This window comes from Dunckerocampus dactyliophorus, chromosome 8 (assembly GCF_027744805.1).
Source record: "Dunckerocampus dactyliophorus isolate RoL2022-P2 chromosome 8, RoL_Ddac_1.1, whole genome shotgun sequence".
In the NCBI taxonomy this organism is placed as follows: domain Eukaryota; kingdom Metazoa; phylum Chordata; class Actinopteri; order Syngnathiformes; family Syngnathidae; genus Dunckerocampus; species Dunckerocampus dactyliophorus.
The window spans coordinates 5,465,738-5,484,628 of NC_072826.1; the positions used below are offsets into that span (position 1 = coordinate 5,465,738).

General features: G+C 41.6%; 1 protein-coding gene across 2 annotated transcripts in view; it reads right to left on the minus strand.

Moving 5' to 3' along the window:
• cdh4 (cadherin 4, type 1, R-cadherin (retinal)) overlaps positions 1-6,206 on the minus strand; it is a 237,285-nt gene extending 231,079 nt beyond the window's left edge. For both annotated transcript variants that reach the window (XM_054784962.1, XM_054784963.1), the window contains exons 1-2: positions 5,974-6,206; positions 4,750-4,861 (exon numbers count right to left, since the gene is read on the minus strand). In XM_054784962.1, the coding sequence (XP_054640937.1) occupies positions 4,750-4,861; positions 5,974-6,027 (166 nt within the window). In that variant the 5' untranslated portion in view covers positions 6,028-6,206. The remainder of the gene's footprint in view (positions 1-4,749; positions 4,862-5,973) is intronic.
• Between the last annotated feature and the right edge of the window lie 12,685 nt (positions 6,207-18,891).

An 18,891-nucleotide genomic window follows, 5' to 3' on the forward strand; every position in this document is an offset into this window, starting at 1 on the left:
ACTTGCCTAATTTTACCTTCTTCTAAGTGAAAATACAATAATATATACTGTATATACTGTATATATATATATATATATATAAGTGTACGTTGATAAAACCTCACTCCCTCTGCCTAGAGAGCTGCGCTGAACACGCGGTCGACAGTCCGGGCTTTTGGCCGTGTGGTCAGCACTCTCGTCTCCCATTGCGAAGGTCCTGGTTGGAGCCCCAGAGCGGGCAGTGTGAAGCAGGGCGGGTTACATATATATATATATATATATATAAAAATAAAAACAGTACACTCTGCTGATTTAATGCAGCAAGTGGATTGCTGTCCACTCTGTGACAACAATTGTGAATATGAATGGTTGTCTATTTGTGCCCTGTGAGTGACTGGTGATCAACCCAGGGTGCCTTTCACCCAGAGTCGGCTGGGATAGGATCCACACTTCCTGTCACCCTGAACATGAGGTGGTAAAAGGTGGATGGTTGGGTGTCTGTGTAGCTTCTCAGTCATCCAGGTCATGGTAAAAAAAACAACAACACAAGAACAGAGCAATAAAATTAAGTAACTATCAATTACAAACATAATCATCCCCTGCCACTTTGCACTTCGACTTTTACGGCTTCACTCTATCATGGTTTTTCCAAAAAAAAATCACATCACGGTTCCTCGCTGTTTCGTGTTTGTCTATTATTTGTCAAAAATATGTATGGAATTGTACATGGTTTTGGACTAAATTAAGCATTTTCAAGCAAACAAACTGAAATGTACATGCTATGTGTGTCAGTCATAACGCAAGGTCTCACGCAAGAAAGAAGCAACTAGCTCTTTGTACACAAACCCAAAACAACAGGCAGCTTGGGGAGTTGCAAGCGGCTTTACAAAAAACAAGCTCAAAGTCGCTTATAATAAGCGGACCTGGCAACTCTGATCTGTGCTTGTGAGTCTACAGAACATGATGTCTTATTTTCTATTATTATGTCTACTATGTTGGGTAATACAAGTGTAAAGGTGACTATAGGGGTGTTATTTCATGTGTAGAGGGCTCTAATAATGTTAACAAACGTATTTAGAAGGTCGTAAACAGGTTTTCTATGCTCTAACTATGAAAATATTTAATTCATAAACAAGAAATCCTACTTCGTGGAAATTAGCTTATTCCGATCCTGTCTGGAACCAATGGTAATCAAGATCAATTATATGATATACAAATTTTACCAAGCGTACTCAACATAAAATGACCTCAACAGCAAATACTGCCATGTGACAGACAGACACCACTTTCAAGCAACCTATAAATACTAAAACAAAAAATAATTTTGTGTTTGTCAGCCGTCTTCAAAGGGTGAGTAGTTTTCTTTATTTCGTTTTATGTTGTGTATTTGTCTCTTTAAACTTTATACTGTATTAAAGAATGTAACAATTTGACTTGTGCTCGTATGGGACCAAGTGTTCTGGAATAAGAACAAGTCAACCGAAGTGAAAAGCTCCATTCATTTTAGAAGCATCAAAGGTACTCATCTAACGCCAAAATCTTGGCAACACGTATAAAGTGTGTTAGAAGGCCTGTAAATCACACAGTGTTCTTTCACGTGCAACACCTCACTGCTGTCGTTCCTGACACTGAACAAGTTCTATAGCGTGTGTGTGTGTGTGTGTGTGTGTGTGTGTGTGCGTGTGTACGTGAGAGAGAGAGAGTAAGAGAACGAGAGAGAGATAAGGTGTCTGTTCGGGCTCTTGGAGCAAGGTGATGGTTTACACAGCAATGCACAATCACTGGAATATTTCTTTTCATGGCTTATCTGCCCACAGCGGGAATCTGCACGAACCACGACTGCAACCCAACTCCATGCCTGCCTGTTTGCCACAGCTCCAGTCCTGCCCCAGCTCTCAGACAAACGTCTCCATCACAGCATAGGATGATTTATTCAGAGAAACTTGGTGGAAGTGCAGGGATTTTTTTTATTTTGCAAAAGGCTTTATAAACCACAAACCTATAACACTCTTTTAAACCTGTAAAGCCAACAAATGATAGCAGAAGGGACACATTCACATTGACCGCAGACACAATATGAAACATCAAGGCCACTTTATGTACAGGCAGACAGGATACAAGTCAAATTCAAGAGGCGAAGTAAAGATTGACCGAAGTATAAGGGGCCTTGTGTCTTATTCAGTCAGGGCTTGGGCCTGAGCTCAAACTGTATTCATCGTCTTACAAGAGCATTTTGGGAGATTTTAGATTTGCAACAGTTAAGGTCCGTAAATGCTTGGTAGGATGAAGCGGATGGTGTGGTAGAACCACAAAACCCTTACCTCAGTCCCATCAAACATCCGATTAAAAGGCAAAAATATTGTAGAAAATACAGATAAATCTCGGTTTTCGCACGCCCCAGTTTCTTTATGATTCAGTTTTTGTTGAAATGTTTCGCCTTTTTTCTCCTTTTTCGTCTCGGGTTTCCTAAAGTATTGCGCAAACCAGTCCGTTTGCCCTCTACTGTTTTCTGTGAAATTGAGTTCCCATCGAAAGCACCTTATGTGTTGCTGACTCCCTCATAAGTTCCACCATTCCTCATTTATAATTATTTCTGATTGTTTTTTTGCATATAAAACAATTATTATTCTCTATAAATGTACTTTTCTTTATATTTTGGGGTTCTGAAACAAATTAATTGGATTTACCTTATTTCCTAGAGAAAAAATTGCCTTGCTTTTCGTACATTTTGTTTTTCCTTGAACCTTTTGGAATGAATTAACGGTGACTGGGCTTCAAAAGAAGAGTGGAAGCTGTTACAGCTGTAAACAAAAGACCAACTTTATGTTTTCTTCTTTTTCACTTGGTACAAGTAGAATCCCCAGGTTTAGTGTCCATTCGAGCAAGAAAAAATGGATTAATGAACATCACATCGTAAGATGAGGAGTTACATGAGACATGAAACAAAGAAATATGTTTGAGAGGAGTACAGATACTGTGTTTCCGATAAATGCTGATTGATAATTGCAAATAACGTATCATTTTAAGCAAGGAATGAAAGTAAATACACAACAACACAGCGTTGTGTTCACTCACAGACGAGGCGTGCAGCAAATGCATGCAGAAAGGGGTCAATTAGTGTCACCCAGAAAACATAATGTAATCACGTACACACCACCCACACTTGACAACAAAACAACTCCCATTTCACTACTGCTTGAGGCATGATGCGACTAGAAACACCAGCTTGGTTCACACGGAGTCTGCTGGGCCACAGTTCTCTGCTCCTTCCTCCATTGTTCACTGTCATACTCTCCGGGGAGACAACAGCCACGGTCCCCAGTGGTCCAGCAGTCCGGACCCTCCATTATATCATCCCTGACCCATTCGTATTCTTGGAAGCTGACAGTTTCAGGTTACACATACAATGTTGGGGTGTTACTACTAAATAAAGAATTCATCTGGCTTAGTGTCCCACCTTATAGAAAACAGGCCTTCGGTAAATCGAGCAAGTGCACATTAATCATCCAGCAGCAGAGATGATGCTGCTGGAGTCCAAGCATTTTGAGTAAACTTTGTGGTTACAAGATTGAAAAAGTAGGAGCTCATGGATCACAATGAGCATTAGTGACGACAAGTTAACCCGTGACATGCAACATCTGCAGGAACAAATAGTCAAGGTGGGAAATCAAGATACATTATCAGTCTAGTGGACGTATTTCACTTGGTTAACATTGTTTGGGTCAGCAAGGACACCTCAGCCCATTTCCAAACAGGCAGAAACCTTGAGTCCAAAGGCCCTTCAGGCAAACGTGTTCCCCACTGACCGGTGGTGCAATCCTCTTCTGCCTTCAAAATAACAAAATAAACTACAGAATAATTCAGTTGTTTTCCTGGGAGCCGCAAAATGTTCAAACAGCTATGACAATGTGAATGCCATTTCCGCCTGGGAGATGTCATTTTACCAAACAATGGAGAAATATTGCGCTACAAAGGGAGAACGGTCATGGTAGTGTTCAGCTCAACAGGAAAACAGGAAAATGTGACCAACATCACTAAAACCAAAACCGTTCCTGCAAAGTCCAATCTGGATTAAACACACTGATTACTGCATCTCTTCTCGCTCTTGTTTTTTTCTGTTTGTTTTTTTGCTTAGTTTTATCATCATGGAGATTCTGTGACTTTAAAGATTGAGATATGATTTTTCTCACAAAGTAAAGACAATTCAAAGACTTTGTTTATCTGTCTTGTTATGCAAAACAAGACACTCGGCTGTGGTTGAGATAGATTTTTCCATTACGACAGATTCACCAGCACAAAGCGCCGACAGACAGGAGAAAATACAGCATAATTTCTCATGGCAGGAATGAACACTGGCTGCACTGACAAGAAATGGGGCGAACCAAAACGAAATTGCATTCCTCCAAAAAGCAAATAAACCAAGGGAATAAAATACCTTTTGTTCTTCCAGGTGTTAACATCCAGGGGAGGCAAAAAAGCGTTCAAATGAGTCCATGTACGTACAAAAAGGAAAAAAATGCATTGTGTCTCTGGAGTCACGCACATGAAGTTGTGTACCCGTCAACAAATACATATAACATGACAACCACCGCACGGAAAAACAAGACATTTTTAACCCGTTGCTACATTTTTTTCTGCTCTAGTATGCACATCAGGGCCCGAATGCACTCCGACCTTCTACAGAATGATGGAGAGAAACCGTGCACACCAAGTGAAGACCCATTCAATGACGAGTCAATAAATGAGATCCAGCAGAGGCAGCGCACGTACCTTTGAGAAGGTTCTGACCATGCAGTACAACTCTGGGGACAATCACTGTGTAGAAGTTCTGGGAGAAGCCTGATCTGCATGGAGGTTTCATGGACAGGCCCATCTTACTCCCCTGTGAATTAAAACCATGCGGATTGATAAGCATCGGCAAACTGACTTGGGGGCAATGGGTAATAGCTTTTTGGACTGCTATAGAATGCGGCATTCGCTGTGGCTACAGTGATGATTTACAGTGCACTTCAACTGGACCATCGGGGAGGGGAAATCAGCATCCAGGGCAACATTTGCTCCAAAATGACCGTAAGTATGCTGATAGATCATCTTGATGATTGTTATTATCATCATTACAACAGTCGCCGCAATTGTCATCATCATGAAAACGACAATAATGGTGATCATTAGCTCACCGGAGAGGCTAACAGGAGAGGAAAAACATGTATTGCATTGCATCTCGGCATTTCACTTACAACTGTGGGAACATGAAAAAATGTATCAGTGTTACAGTTTACAGACAAATGAAGCTTTTTCGAGCAAGACAATGACGGTAGCCATTCATTCATTCACTTTATATGGCTTAGGCTTCAGTCATAAGTGAGCTGGAGCCTATCCCGGTGAATTCAACAATGTTTAGTGTACTTCATATGTTGTTAATTAAATACATGAGTGGCACGATCTGCTACAAGCACATCTCATATCACCTGTGATGCATAAACAGTGCAGTTCCACACTACTGCGAACTACAACCCCAAATAATAAATGTACTGCTAGATTCATACCATAATTACGTACCCAATGAAATGGCCGGCGAATTTGGGCTCACGCGCTAAATTGCAATCAAACCAAGCTGTGCGTTTTACAATGGATGAAGTGCCGCGCAATAACTAAAACCAAAGTTGAACGCCAACATTTAATAGATGGGCATGTGGCGGTGCGTAAATGTGCACGGACCAAGAACAACCACCAGAACATGGAGTCTTTTTTTTAACCACTCTGCAATCCCGGGGTGTAGTTTTTATGCTTTTATTAGCGGAATGAGCCGAGTTGTCGGTGACTTTTTCAGCCCCATCTTCGACGAAAATATTCTTAACTTTACAGTCTCTCGACTCCGACATCGTGTAGCTTTTTAGCGCATCACTGCAGCAGAAAGTGTTCTTACACGGTCACTCACATGCAGCAAGCCCCGCGCCAGTGTAGCACTCCCATGAAACAATTAACTCATCTTACCCAGGACGCTCCCGCGAATAAGGTGCACGCCAGGATGGCGCAGCCTACGTTCATCTTTGCAAAATTCGAGTTAAGAGGAAAAGAAGAACGGATGACTCGTCTTCGAATGATGGATCTCGGTAAATCCCGGAGCTTGTCTCTTCCTCAAGAGAGTGGAGGGAGAAAACGTCCCTACTTGTCTGGCGCTAAAGTGCCGCTGACAAGAGAGATGCTGAGCTCTGGTCACACAGAGAGAGCCGGTACCACTGGATCACCGCGTCACTACAACCCCTCCTACCTACAACAAGGGGGCAGGCAGGGCAAAGTGCTCAGTGTGCACGTTGGAATTTCACTAGACTGACATAAAATAACCTACGTGGATGAAAAAGGAGAATGTTTTGTTGTATTAATGATGAAATAGTCACACTATCACGCTAATGCTATTTGTGCATCTAAAACTTCAATGTGACTAAAGAGGCAAGCATTCACGCTGCTACTCAGGTTCCCAAAGTGGAGTACGCGTACCCCCAGGGTCCGCCAATTGTCACTGTACCTGAATAAAAATGAAAACCAATTAGCCCTTAACTCTCACAATTACGAGCTCACCTGAACGCCTCACAGCACAGAGCGCACGGTCAGAGTGCACCGCAGAAAGCGGGAAGGAGACACGGCATGAAGTTCTTCACTGCGCTGTGTGAGTTCTATGAATAAGAAAGTAAGTTTGATGATTATGTTGTGTATTAAGGGTGTTTAATCTTGAAGGTTTAACTTAAATTGGTGTTCCAAACCCAGCACCTGCCAATGTATGTGCGTGTCAGGATGGCAGAGAGTGGATATTCTCCTGAAAATGAGGCTTTGTCACTGCTTGTATGTATTTTTGTACTTTGGTTACTGCTTTAAAAGTGAAGCTCAAGGTCAACCCACTCAAAGGAAAGGATCCCAACATCCGGCTGAAATAAAAGATATGTAGGATGAATACTTTGATACTTTATTCATCTCCAAGAGAAATTCACATCTTCTCTATTTATCAGTGCTCATAAAAAACTTTTTGACCATGCGCAATACAAATTTTTGAACCAGAATTACTTCCGATGAAATGAATTAACCAATGAATCATGTTTAATATTTCAATTTAATGAAATGTAAAAATGGTTACTGTTTTTTAAGTGTGCAACAGTAGGGGGTACATGGCTTCAAGTCAAATGTCCGAAGGTGTACGCCACTGTAACAAGTTTGGGAACCACGGCTCTAATGTGATTGTGTCGACAAATACACTACCCAGCCAAACATTATGCTGCTAATTGCACAACCGAAAAACAGAATAGAAGAGCTGCATCAAATTCGTGTTAATTCCATCTCTACCAAGGTAATAAAGCTTAGTTTTAATGCTTGTTTATTTGTGGCGTCTGCTGCCTTCACTTTCTGGCAGCATGTCGGCCTCAGAGTCAGCAAATACAGGTTCCAATCCCTCCTGGAACATGTGTGTGGAGTTTGCATGTTCTCCCTGAGCTTGTGTGGATGTTACCCAGGTACTGCGGCTTCCTCCGACAACACCCCCAAACAATATGCATGTTAGGCAAATTGGAGACTCTAAATGTCCCATAGTGTGTCTATACAGGAGGTTCTCGACGTTTCATGACTAGAACGCACACCCGTGAATTATGAAAAAACTTAATAGTCACGTGTAGCTACAGTACAGGGGGGACACAATGTCGCACTTTGCCCTTCAGTAAGCATAAGGCAGACTCTTCTGATGGAAGTGAGTTGAAGAAAAGGAAAGTGAAAGTGAAAAGTGAAGTGAAATTAGACATCATGAAATGATCAGAGAGGGAAGGAGAGGCAGACCAACAATGGCCGCTTTCTTTGTCTATGCCATCCGACTGTCGCGACCATCATCGAGGAGAAAGATTGTATCCTTGAACATGTGAAAGGATCTGCTCTATGAAATTCACAGTGGCAACTAAGCAGCAGAGTGGTGACATTATTCAGATGGAAAGGTTGTGCTTTGGCGGGAATACCAGAATCTCCTGCTACTTCTACTTCCTCCTCCCTATGAGCCTGTCTCTCCCTCCCTTGCAACGCCCGTTCCAGTGTGCAAGTCAACCAGGGATAAAGTTAAGGAATTATTCTCTTTTTTTTGTTACTGTTTCATTTACCGTGAAAAAAATATAAACGCAACACTTGTTTTTGCTCCCATTTTTCATGAGTTGAAGATCTAAAACATTTTCTATATACATAGAGACCTTCTCCTTTGGCAAGATAAGCCATCCTACCTCACAGGTGTGGCATATCAAGATGCTGATTAAACAGCACGATGATTGCACAAGCGTAACTTGGGCTGCCCACAGTAAAAGGTCACTCTGAAATGTGCAGTTTTGCTTCACTGGGGAGTCAGAAAAGCAGTCAGTATCTGGTGTGGCCACCATTTACGTCACGCAGTGCAACATATCGCCTTCACGTAGAGTTGATCAGGTCGTTGTGGCCTGTGGAATGTTGGTCCACATGTTGGTGGATGTTGGCAGGGACTAGAGCCACAGCATCCCAAACATGCCCAATGGGTGCCACGCAAGAACTGGCATGTTTTCGGCACCCAGGAATTGTGTACAGATCCTTGCAACATGGGACCGAGCATTGTCATGCTGCAACATGAGGTGATGGTCTTGGATGAATGGCGCACAAATGGGCCTCGGGATGTCATCACTGTATCTCGATGCATTCAAAATGACGTCAATAAAATGAACCTGCATCTGTTGTCCCTAACATGTGCCTGCTCATACCATAACCCCGTCCCCACCATGGGCCACTCAATTCACACCGTTGACATCAGCAAACCGCTCTCCCACACAAGGCCACGCACGCTGTCTGCCACCTGACCTGAACAGTGAAAACCAGGACTCATCCTTGAAGAGAACATCTCTCAAGGTGCCAGTTGGCATCGAATGTGAGCATGTGCCCACTCAAGTCGGTTACGACAAAGAACTGCAGTCAGGTCGAGACCCCGATGACGACGATGAGGAAGCATGCACATGAGCTCCCCTGAGATGGTTTCTGACAGTTTGTGCAGAAATCGTTTAATTATGCAAACCGACTGCCGCAGCAGGTGTCTGTGCCCGTGACTGGTCTCAGACGACCACGGACATGAACCTGCTGGATGTGATACATCTCGGTTTGAGCATTTTTTGTAATTAATTAATTAATTAATTGCCTATGGCCTCTTATTAGTCAAAAATATTGAAAGACAAGTCATATGTACTATTATGGTCACTAGGTGCCAGTAATGTTACACTTGATGAAACATTACCTTAGATTAGATTACCTTAACGCTGCACGGAGTCAGCCAAGGCATGTCCGACATGATAGAGTGGAAAAAGATTTACCCCCATTCCATGTGGAAGTGGTACCTTTTTGGCTTCTTACTTTGTCCTTCTTCCCCAATTCATTTCAAACACTTTCTTGAGTTTAGAACAAATAAATGAACTAATTAGTTAAGTAACTACGTTTATGAGCGGCGTCTCTGCAGTGATCCGGTTGTGGTGTAAACAAAGAATAATAGGAGTGTAAATGTGACAATAGGGGTGTTATTTCATGTCTACAGGGCTCTAATAAACACTGAATTTAGAACGTGATAAACAGTCAGCATGCCAAACGTGCAACATCTGTGACATTGTGCTGTGTGATAAAACTGCGGACTTTTATTGTGGGCAGGTACACCTGTGCAACAATCATGCTGTTTAATCAGCATTTTGATATGGCACACATGTGAGGTGCGATGGATTATCTTGGCAATGGAAAAGTGTTCACGGACATACAGTAGATTTAGACAGATCTGTGAACAATGTTTGAAAAGAATAGGTCTTTTGTGTGTTTGTTGTGTTATTTTAGGTCTTTGAGTTCAACTCGTGAAAAATGGGAGCAGAAACAAAAGTGTTGCGTTTATATTTTTGCCCAATGTAATTCTTGTGTTTAGTCTTTTTTATGATTGCATTTGTACAGTATGTCCATGTGTTCTGTGTGCAGTTTGGTATGACTTAGGTGTTAATTTAAGTATAATTTCGGTGTAAGTTATGCTTCGCATGAAAGGAACTTGTTCCTTGTGACCTCCTGTGTGTGTCCAGGGTGTGTCCTTTCATGCAGTCAGCCGGGATAGGCTCCAGCTCACCCGTGATAATGAGGACAAGCTCATGGATGGATGCACGGATGGATTTGGCCATTGAAGATTATTTCATAGTTTTGGCTTCAAAAAGTCTTAAGTTGCTTTCCCTTTTTAGGGTCATTCGTTATCCATGTGGACTGTGAAGTGGCATCAAAGTTTTTAATTTGGCTGATTGCAAACAGAGATTATGGCCCAATACAGCTTACAATTCAATTTGTTACTTCTGTCAGTAGTCCCATCATCAATAAACACCAGGGAGCATGTTCCATTAGCAGTTACAAATGCCAGTGCCAAACACTGTCGTCATCATCTTTGACAAATAAAGCGGTCTGCTTTGGATCAGGAGCTGCTCCTTCCCGTCCTATCCTCTTATACTACACTAGTTGACTTTGGTTTCATCTGTCAGAATGATTCCAGAACCTGGGAGGCGTTCTAACAAAGTCTAATCTGGTTTCCCTGTGCATGAATGTTACTTGGGGTTCGCACCTTGTTGTAAAGCCTGGATTTACAGTCATCAGGTGTCCTGTCTTTTCCAAAGCATTCTTCACTTCTGTTGATGTTTTACAGGGTTTTTTCTTTCTTTACCACAGAAAGCCGTGTGGCTTTTGCATGCATGAGTTTTCTCTGAGCTCTTCCTCTCACAATCCAAGCATGCATGTTAGGTTAATCGGAGATGACCTGTCCAGGATGGGATAGGCTCATCATTGTAGGTAAATCTGTTTAAAGCTGATACTAATCTCAAAAAGGAAATGATCACTGGTTCATGTATAAAATGTTGATCGTTCTGCCTCATGTACATGATGCCTAACTTATTAGTGTCTACATCTTTTGTCAGTCTTGTCAGTCACTCATGACTCACGCATAAATTAAATGAGTCAGCGTCCCGATCTCAAGCCAGTAGAGAGCTTTTCCCTTACTGAAGACAAATGCGAAGCCAGAAGACCGACAAACAAGCAGCAAGTGAAGGTGGTTTCAGTCAAGCATCTGCAGGGAAGAATTTGATATGATGTCCTTGGGCTCCGAACTTCACGCAGACATTGATTCAAAATATTGTCGTATTTACATTTTGTGAATACTGACAAGGAAGAAAAATACAATAATTCCACTGTGAAAACTTAGATTGTGTATATGCTGAGAGACAAGCACACATTATCACATGAATGTTAATCTGCAACAATGACAAAGCACTGATTGCTTTTTTGTGTCCACAATTCGCAGATTCAAATTCAAAGAACAAAATGTCCTGTTTGTTCAATGGGTTATTTGTTTTCTCAGTACAAAAGACACGAGCGGTGGACTTTCTCCACAAAACAATCAACTGCAAGTGAATTAAAAAAAACATTGGTGGCGCATAATAGAATCTACTAAAGCATCTAAGTCGATTGCGCTGATACCACCCATGTACCGGTCACAGCCCCTATATGGCAGTGATGGATGTGATGGATTACAGTGCGTTTATTTTTTCCTTTGGTATTTTCAGTCAATGAGAGTAGTTGTCAGTTCATAATTCTATTCTTATGATTCAGTATGATATAAAATACAAATATGTACAAGTTTCTCGCACTTGATATAGCCAATACTACTAATATAGCCAATATTAACCGATACCAATATAGGTGGCAGCTCTTCCCGCAAACTCTTATGCTGCACATCATGCTTCTTTCATTGTGATTTCTATGCCGCTTACCCTCACTAGGGTGGCGGGGGTATGCTGGAGCCTATCCCAGCAGACTTCGGGCGAGAGACCGGGTACACCCTGGACTGGTCGCCAGAAGGGGACATGTAGACACGCTCACATTCTTACCTGTGGACAATTTAGAGCCGCCAATTAATCTAACGTGCATGTTTTTGGAATGTGGGAGGAAACCCACGAACATGCAAACTCCAGACAGAGATTCTAACCCAGGTCTCCCCGATCTCCTGACCAACATGCTAACCACTCGGCCACCTTGCGACCCTACTGTGATTCCACTGGATGCATTTCACAAGGAAACACAAAATTAGACAAATGTAAGTTATAGAAAAAGTGCCAGATTTATTTTAAACATTTTGTCGCAATAAAACTTACTTAAAAAAATCATGACCAATAGTCAACTAAAATCTATCCCAACTATCCCAGCTGACTTCGGGCGAGAGGCGGGGTACACCCTGAACTGGTCGCCAGCCAATCACAGGGCACATATAGACAAACAACCATGCACACTCACATTCATACATATTTAGAGAATTTAGAGTCGACAATTAATCTAACGTGCATGTTTTTGGAATGTGGGAGGAAGCCGCCAACATGCTAACCACTAGGCCACCGTGCGGCCCTTGACTAGTACAATCAGTGAAATTACTGTCGCCTATTATTTTGATGCAGGTACGCTGGCTGCATGTGACGATGAGTGATTCTTCCGTTGGTGTGATTAGATTAGAAGACTTAAAGGAAGATCACTCACCCCCCTCTCACAGCACTTTGCAGTCTTTGCAAATAGTTTATTTACCGTCCGAAGGAGAAACTTGGAAATAATTGCAGACCGCAGACGTACGGGGCTAGCTTGTTGCTGAGCACGACATCATCATCAATGTCCATGTCATCGGCAGAAAAAACGATACCGAGATGAACCGATCTCATTTTTATGCCAATATTGACATCTCTAATAACCATACTCACTGCCATCAGCCAACCTATGTATAGTTACGTGAGGAAGCTCTGCCACAGCCCTCGTGTCTATTATTGTAGCGTTATGAGACGTTATATCGTAGGTCAGGTAACAGTTGTTCTACGTGGCCTCCACTGAAATAATTGCCTGGGAACTGTGTGAACTGTGCCTTTAACTGGTCTCACAATTTAATAATGTTGACATTTCCAAAGCCTCTGATCCGTGCCTCAATTTCCATATCTGAGAGGTCATGACAATTTAATCCCATCAAAAGGAATAGGACAGTATTGCAGTGTCAATCACCATAGCACAGCATACACTCCTGCCACCGCCGTTCACATTTGCAACAAAATTCTTTTGCTACATAAATTCCCCCATTATTGGTCACTGAGCATTATTCTAAATTGTTGTCCGTTCAATAGCTTTTAAATTGGTAGTGGTACATCATATTTACACATTATTGTGTTCAATGTTTTTAGGAGTTTACTTTTATGAATGTAACATACTCCTCCTCCTCTTCTGGAAAAAGCATTCTTTAGGCAGCTTGTGCACATGTTTCGCAAGGGTGAGTCTATTTGTGATGTTGGGTAGAAGAGCCTTTTGTGTCACAGTTACAATAAATGAAAACTGTATACTTAGTCTAGGCTGACTTTTAGCTTCAAGATGCTGTGAGTTTCTACCTGGAAGAATCAACTGTTGGAACAAAGGTTACACACAAACACTTACGTGACATTCCAAAATCCACAAACTTGCAGGTTCGCAAATGCTGAATCGTGAATATCTGGGATCCACTGTACATAAAACGTGTCAAAATGTTGTTTTGCAAACACCCAAGCTAATTTTCCACTCTACTGACAAAGCCTGCATGTATCCAAATGCACTCAAGACTTACCTGAGGCAACACAACAGTCATCCCACATTGTGTGCTTGTTCTTTGACCCTGGTTTGTAGTGTCTGCATCTAACTTGTGTTGCAGAAGTCTCTTTATGAAATCTAGCTGGAGGTGTCTTTTAATTGTGCAGCAGAATGAGTCATAGCTCTGTTTACATAGACCTAGATCACGAGGAGACAAGAATGTGGTGAAGACAGAAGCTGAATGTGCTCCGTGGTTCAAGATACACACATGAATTATTTTGACTGTGGCTGACCATCATGTTAAATGGTGACCACTTGACAATGATCACTACTGCCAGAGGAAATGGAACAGAGTCGTCCCTCGCTACGTCGCGGTTCGAACATCGCTCCCTCGTCTATCGGGGGTTTTCAAAAATGTATTAATTAATAAATGATCACTGTTTCTTGGTTGACGATGGCCTATTATTAGTCAAAAAATATTGACAGACAAGTCATATGTAGTATTCTGGTCACTAGGCGTCAGTAATGTTACATGAGACATTAGCTTAGATTACACCTTAACACTGCATGGAGTCATCATGATACAGTAAAAATAAGTTTTCCTCCCGTTCCATGTAGAAGTGGTACATTTTTGGCTTCCTACTTTGTCCTTCTTCCCCACTCCATTTGAAACACTCTTAAGTTTAGAACAAATAAATTGGAGGCTTGGCTTAGATTCACTTGTCGCGGTAACAATTAACCGTGATAAACAAGGGATGACTGTGGAACCTTGGTTAGCATACATCCCGATCAGCATATTTTTTGGTTTACGTGAAAAATGTACCATAAAAATTTGCCACGGTTTGTGTACATTTCCCAGTTAGCGTACAATATGGTGCTCGTCTTGTTGTGTTATCAATACACTGCGTGAGTTCATGTTTGTAACATATTTTTATCACAAAACATCCTTGTTAGCATTATGTTAGCATGGAAACCGGAACCGGAAGTCATTGTCCCCTAGCTCCGTCGCCCGTCTATGATGTCATCAGCAGTTGACTGTAGTTATTTGCTAACTCACATAGTAACGCCACACGTCTCTGCTTTTCTTATTGCTCAGGGCTGCAAAATAAGCCACAGTGGAGGCAAGGAAAGTTGCAAGTGCAAGCATTTTGATAAAAAAGTTGAGAAATACTATTGAGTTCAAGAAATAACTGGTGTCAGTGTGGATCTCTGCTCATCCTCATAGCCGTCGTTGTAAACAATGTAGTCTTAAATCAAGGGAAAAGTGACTTTAAATGTTCCTTTAAACCATTCATGTGTCATTTACTGTATATACATGGAATTGTTTTCTGCATGTAAAACTATTGTAAAAATATATTTTTTTAAAGTCTTTTATGTTAACATTTTTGGGTGTCCTGAACAGATTAATTGGATTTGGATTGTGGGAAAAATTGATTTGGTTATAGTCAGACCTTCTGGAATGGATTAATTATGCTAACCAAGGTTCCACTGTATTTAAAAGTCAATTTCATCTATCAGTCATCTATACTACACTCTCCACTGTCATTCTGTGGACCCTGGTTCTAGCCCAGGCAGAACCCGGGGCTGATTGAGTCAGGCAGGTTACATTGGTGCCATGACCCGGATGAGAGTGAGCTTTAGGGCAGTGAGTGTAACGGATGGCATCCAGTGTGGCTGTGCTAAAGTACATAGGTTAACTTCATTCCCTGACACCGCTCCCGACACTGAGTTGACAGCTCGGGCTTTTAGCTCGATGGCTAATGCTCTCCACTGCCATTCTGGGGACACTGGCTAAGTGAATTGGTATAAGGCTGCACTACATTATTCAACAAGTCCTGCAAAAATGCATGCACTGATTTTGTTGAGGCTTTTCCAAACCGTATTGATTGATTAAATCAAGCTTTAGGTCTGTCACACTTGACTGTCACTTCCCTCATGGAATAGGTGGGAGCTTAGTATGAAAGGACCAAATTGATGTCTTCTCGGCATAAGGACAATTTACCCTATTGGGGATCAATAAAGTAAAAAACAGCATATGACATAATTATTTAAAAAGAAGCTTTGATGGCACACCAGCTGGTGTTAAGCAGAGTCGTATCTCATTGTTGCCATGGCAACATGGGTCATCCTCTATTGTGGCAGAAATATTAGTTGACCTGCCTGGACACCTTCAATGGTGAGCCATCGCGCTACAATTTCATATTTCTAACATATTGATGATACATGTGGGTGAAGGAAAACCACAAGAAGCAAATGATCTGTGAAAAAGTCTGAAGTACAGGTTGAAAATATGTACGAAAGGTCACTAATGATAAAAATTTTATGTTGCCATCAATAAATAATAAGATTCTTCCAATGAACTTTAAGCACTTTCTGTGGTTTGCTTCTTCCTCCACAGAGAGACTCCAGTGTCCAAATATTGACATGGAAAAATATATAATGGATCACTTGCTATTAGAGACAATACAACTGTGCCCTGAGAGTATTGACACAAGGCTATGGGCCTCCATAATTAGCACATGTGGATGCAATCCTCCTGATGCCTAAATCGATAATATTTTCACTGCTATTTCAATATAACATGACAGCCTGATGGGTGCACACAGCGGTTCGGCCGTGATGGATACTGGACGATGGTATTTTATTTTCATTTGAGTCGGAACATTAGGATAGCCACGACATGAATGTATCTGTCTGTTTCATCTTAGCAAACTTCAACAGCCATCCGTTTTCCAAACTGTTATGTCAAGACTTGCATTAGACATTCCTAGCTGACTCACTGCTCTTTCCCCAACTTAACTGTGGGATCATGAAGAATTAAGAGCTGTGAGAACATTAGTGACAGAACTTAATATCTATATTACCATATATCCCATTTGTATATGTCACAGTACAGTGTCCATATGCCAATTTAGGATGCATCGAAATGTGTTTTACAACGTCATTTAGTTTGGCTGCTGCAGCATTTGAGAGATTTACAGACATGTCAAGGATGGAACAAATTGTTGTTACTTTGTTTTATTAAACCAAGGCTGATAACTTTGGATAATGAGCAGAACATACAGTTAGTTTCTATGCCGCGTAACCTTACTAGGGTCGTGAGGGTATGCTGGAGCCTATCCCAGCTGACTTAGGGCGAGAGGCGGGGTAAACCCTGGACTGGTTGCCAGTCAACCGCAGGGCACATATAGACAAACAACCATTCACACTGATAATCATACCTAGGGACAATTTTGAGTCGCCAACTGAAATTTATCATGCATATTTTTGGAATGTGGGAGGAAACCCGAGTATGCGGAGAAAACCCACGCACGCACAGGGCTAACCACTCGGCCACCGTGCAGCCGAGTAAATGAAAATCAGGTGAGTACCATGTTTCCTGAACTATAATTCACACTTTTTTTCATAGTTTCGCTGGTCCTGCAACTTATAGTCGGGTGTGACTTATATACCAATATACCATCATTTTCGATGTAAAGACGCACCGGTGTTCAAGCCACACCCACTAAATTTGGAGAGAAAAACAGATTTGTACATATATAAGCTGCACCGGACTATAAGCTGCACAAGTCCACGTCATAAAATGGCGTATTGTCTGTAAGAACTGGGTAGCACTTTACTTGACAGGAGACTATGGGAAAACTCGCAAAGAGCTAATTAACCCCTCGGAAATCGCAGGAGGTCATTACTATAACAGACTGACTCACGGTGTCTGTCATCTTAGAAAGAACGCTACAGTTATCACACAGCAACTTAACACTCAAAAGGTACGTAAGAAATATGTAGACAAGTACCAGTAAGAGTTTAGAATAAAAACCAAAAACTATTTTAACTTATTCCCATCATGCATCGCTTCCCATAAAAGCAATTCATTGGCCTTGGCTGGCAGGGCTGCAATGATTGATTCTGCTGCTTGTGTCCTGCCTAGAGCTCCCTCTGGTGGACACAGGCAGCTGAATGAATGCCCTGGCAGCCAGGACCAATGAACCGCTTTGGTGGGAAGATGTTTAAATAGTTGTTGTTTTTTATTCTAAACTCATATTGGTAATTGTCTTGTATTTTTGTTACCCTAATGTTAAGTTGCTGTGTGATGACTTTAGCGTTCTTTCTACATAAGATGACACCAAGAGTCTGACTGTTCTATTGAGTAATGACCTCCTGAGATTTCCGATGTGTTGTCAAGCTCGTCGTGAGTTCCCTTATAACTCGTGACTGGCTTCTGCCAAAGAAAGAGCTACCGGTTCCACACTGACTCGTGAGCGGCACAGTATTTAAATGATTAGTAGTAGTTCTGAAGTAAAACAGATCACAAGATTGGAACATAGCCATAAATTAGCCGCACCGCTGTATAAGCTGCAGGGTTCAAACTTGAAGAAAAAAGTAGTGGTTTATACACCAGAAATTCAATATGTACAATTTAGCATGTCTGCCTTTAAGTTAAAGTGGGGTGGTGGTTGTTTTTTGGCGACACCAAGTGGCCGCAATAATTCATTGAGGTGAGCTTGTTGTGACGCAGTTAGGCACACATAATAAATGATAAAGGGCATTCAGGATTCTTTTTGTTAAAGAATGCTTTCTAATATGCTTCTGTCTTGGAGATTATGTGTCTGTAAGTCATGTGCAAATATAATTAATATAATAAGGCTTTCTTTACACACTCTGTTCTGTGGCATGAAGCAGTACAGGGCAAACGGAGTGCTTTGTTACCCACAAATCGAGACAGTGTACCAAAACCGAGGCAAAAATTTGCATTGAAAACCAAACATACGAAAACTAGGGCATTCGAAAACCAAGGTTTGACTTTAATTCCCTTGTGTCTGGGTGACTTTGTTACATTTAAAGCGAAGCCCAAATTGGTTTTGTGTGCGCGAATATACAGTGTTTACGGTGTTTTAATATCTCTCTCGGGTAGTTGATGTCCTTTCCAAAGGAACAGTGTGCAAATTTACTGCTGCGAGTATTGCTTTTAGATGCAGTCTGCTTTGGATATGATTTGATTTGCGGGTTAATTAATAAAAGTGTGGATGTGGAGGCAAGCTCCATCAAATAAAAAAAAAAGCAATAGCACATAAAAATGTTGAACAAATAATTCAGTAGGAGTATGCATAAATAGTGGATTAGGCTTGATTTAATTATGTCTGTGCAGAAGCAGAGCCTGGCATTAAACAAACAAACACACAAAACTGGAAAGAGCAGTTCAGAACCCGAGTGGCAAGGCCCTGTTTAGGAGCCAAATTCAGTTCCGCGTAAAGATCAAACACAAGCTGCAGCATTTAACCAGGG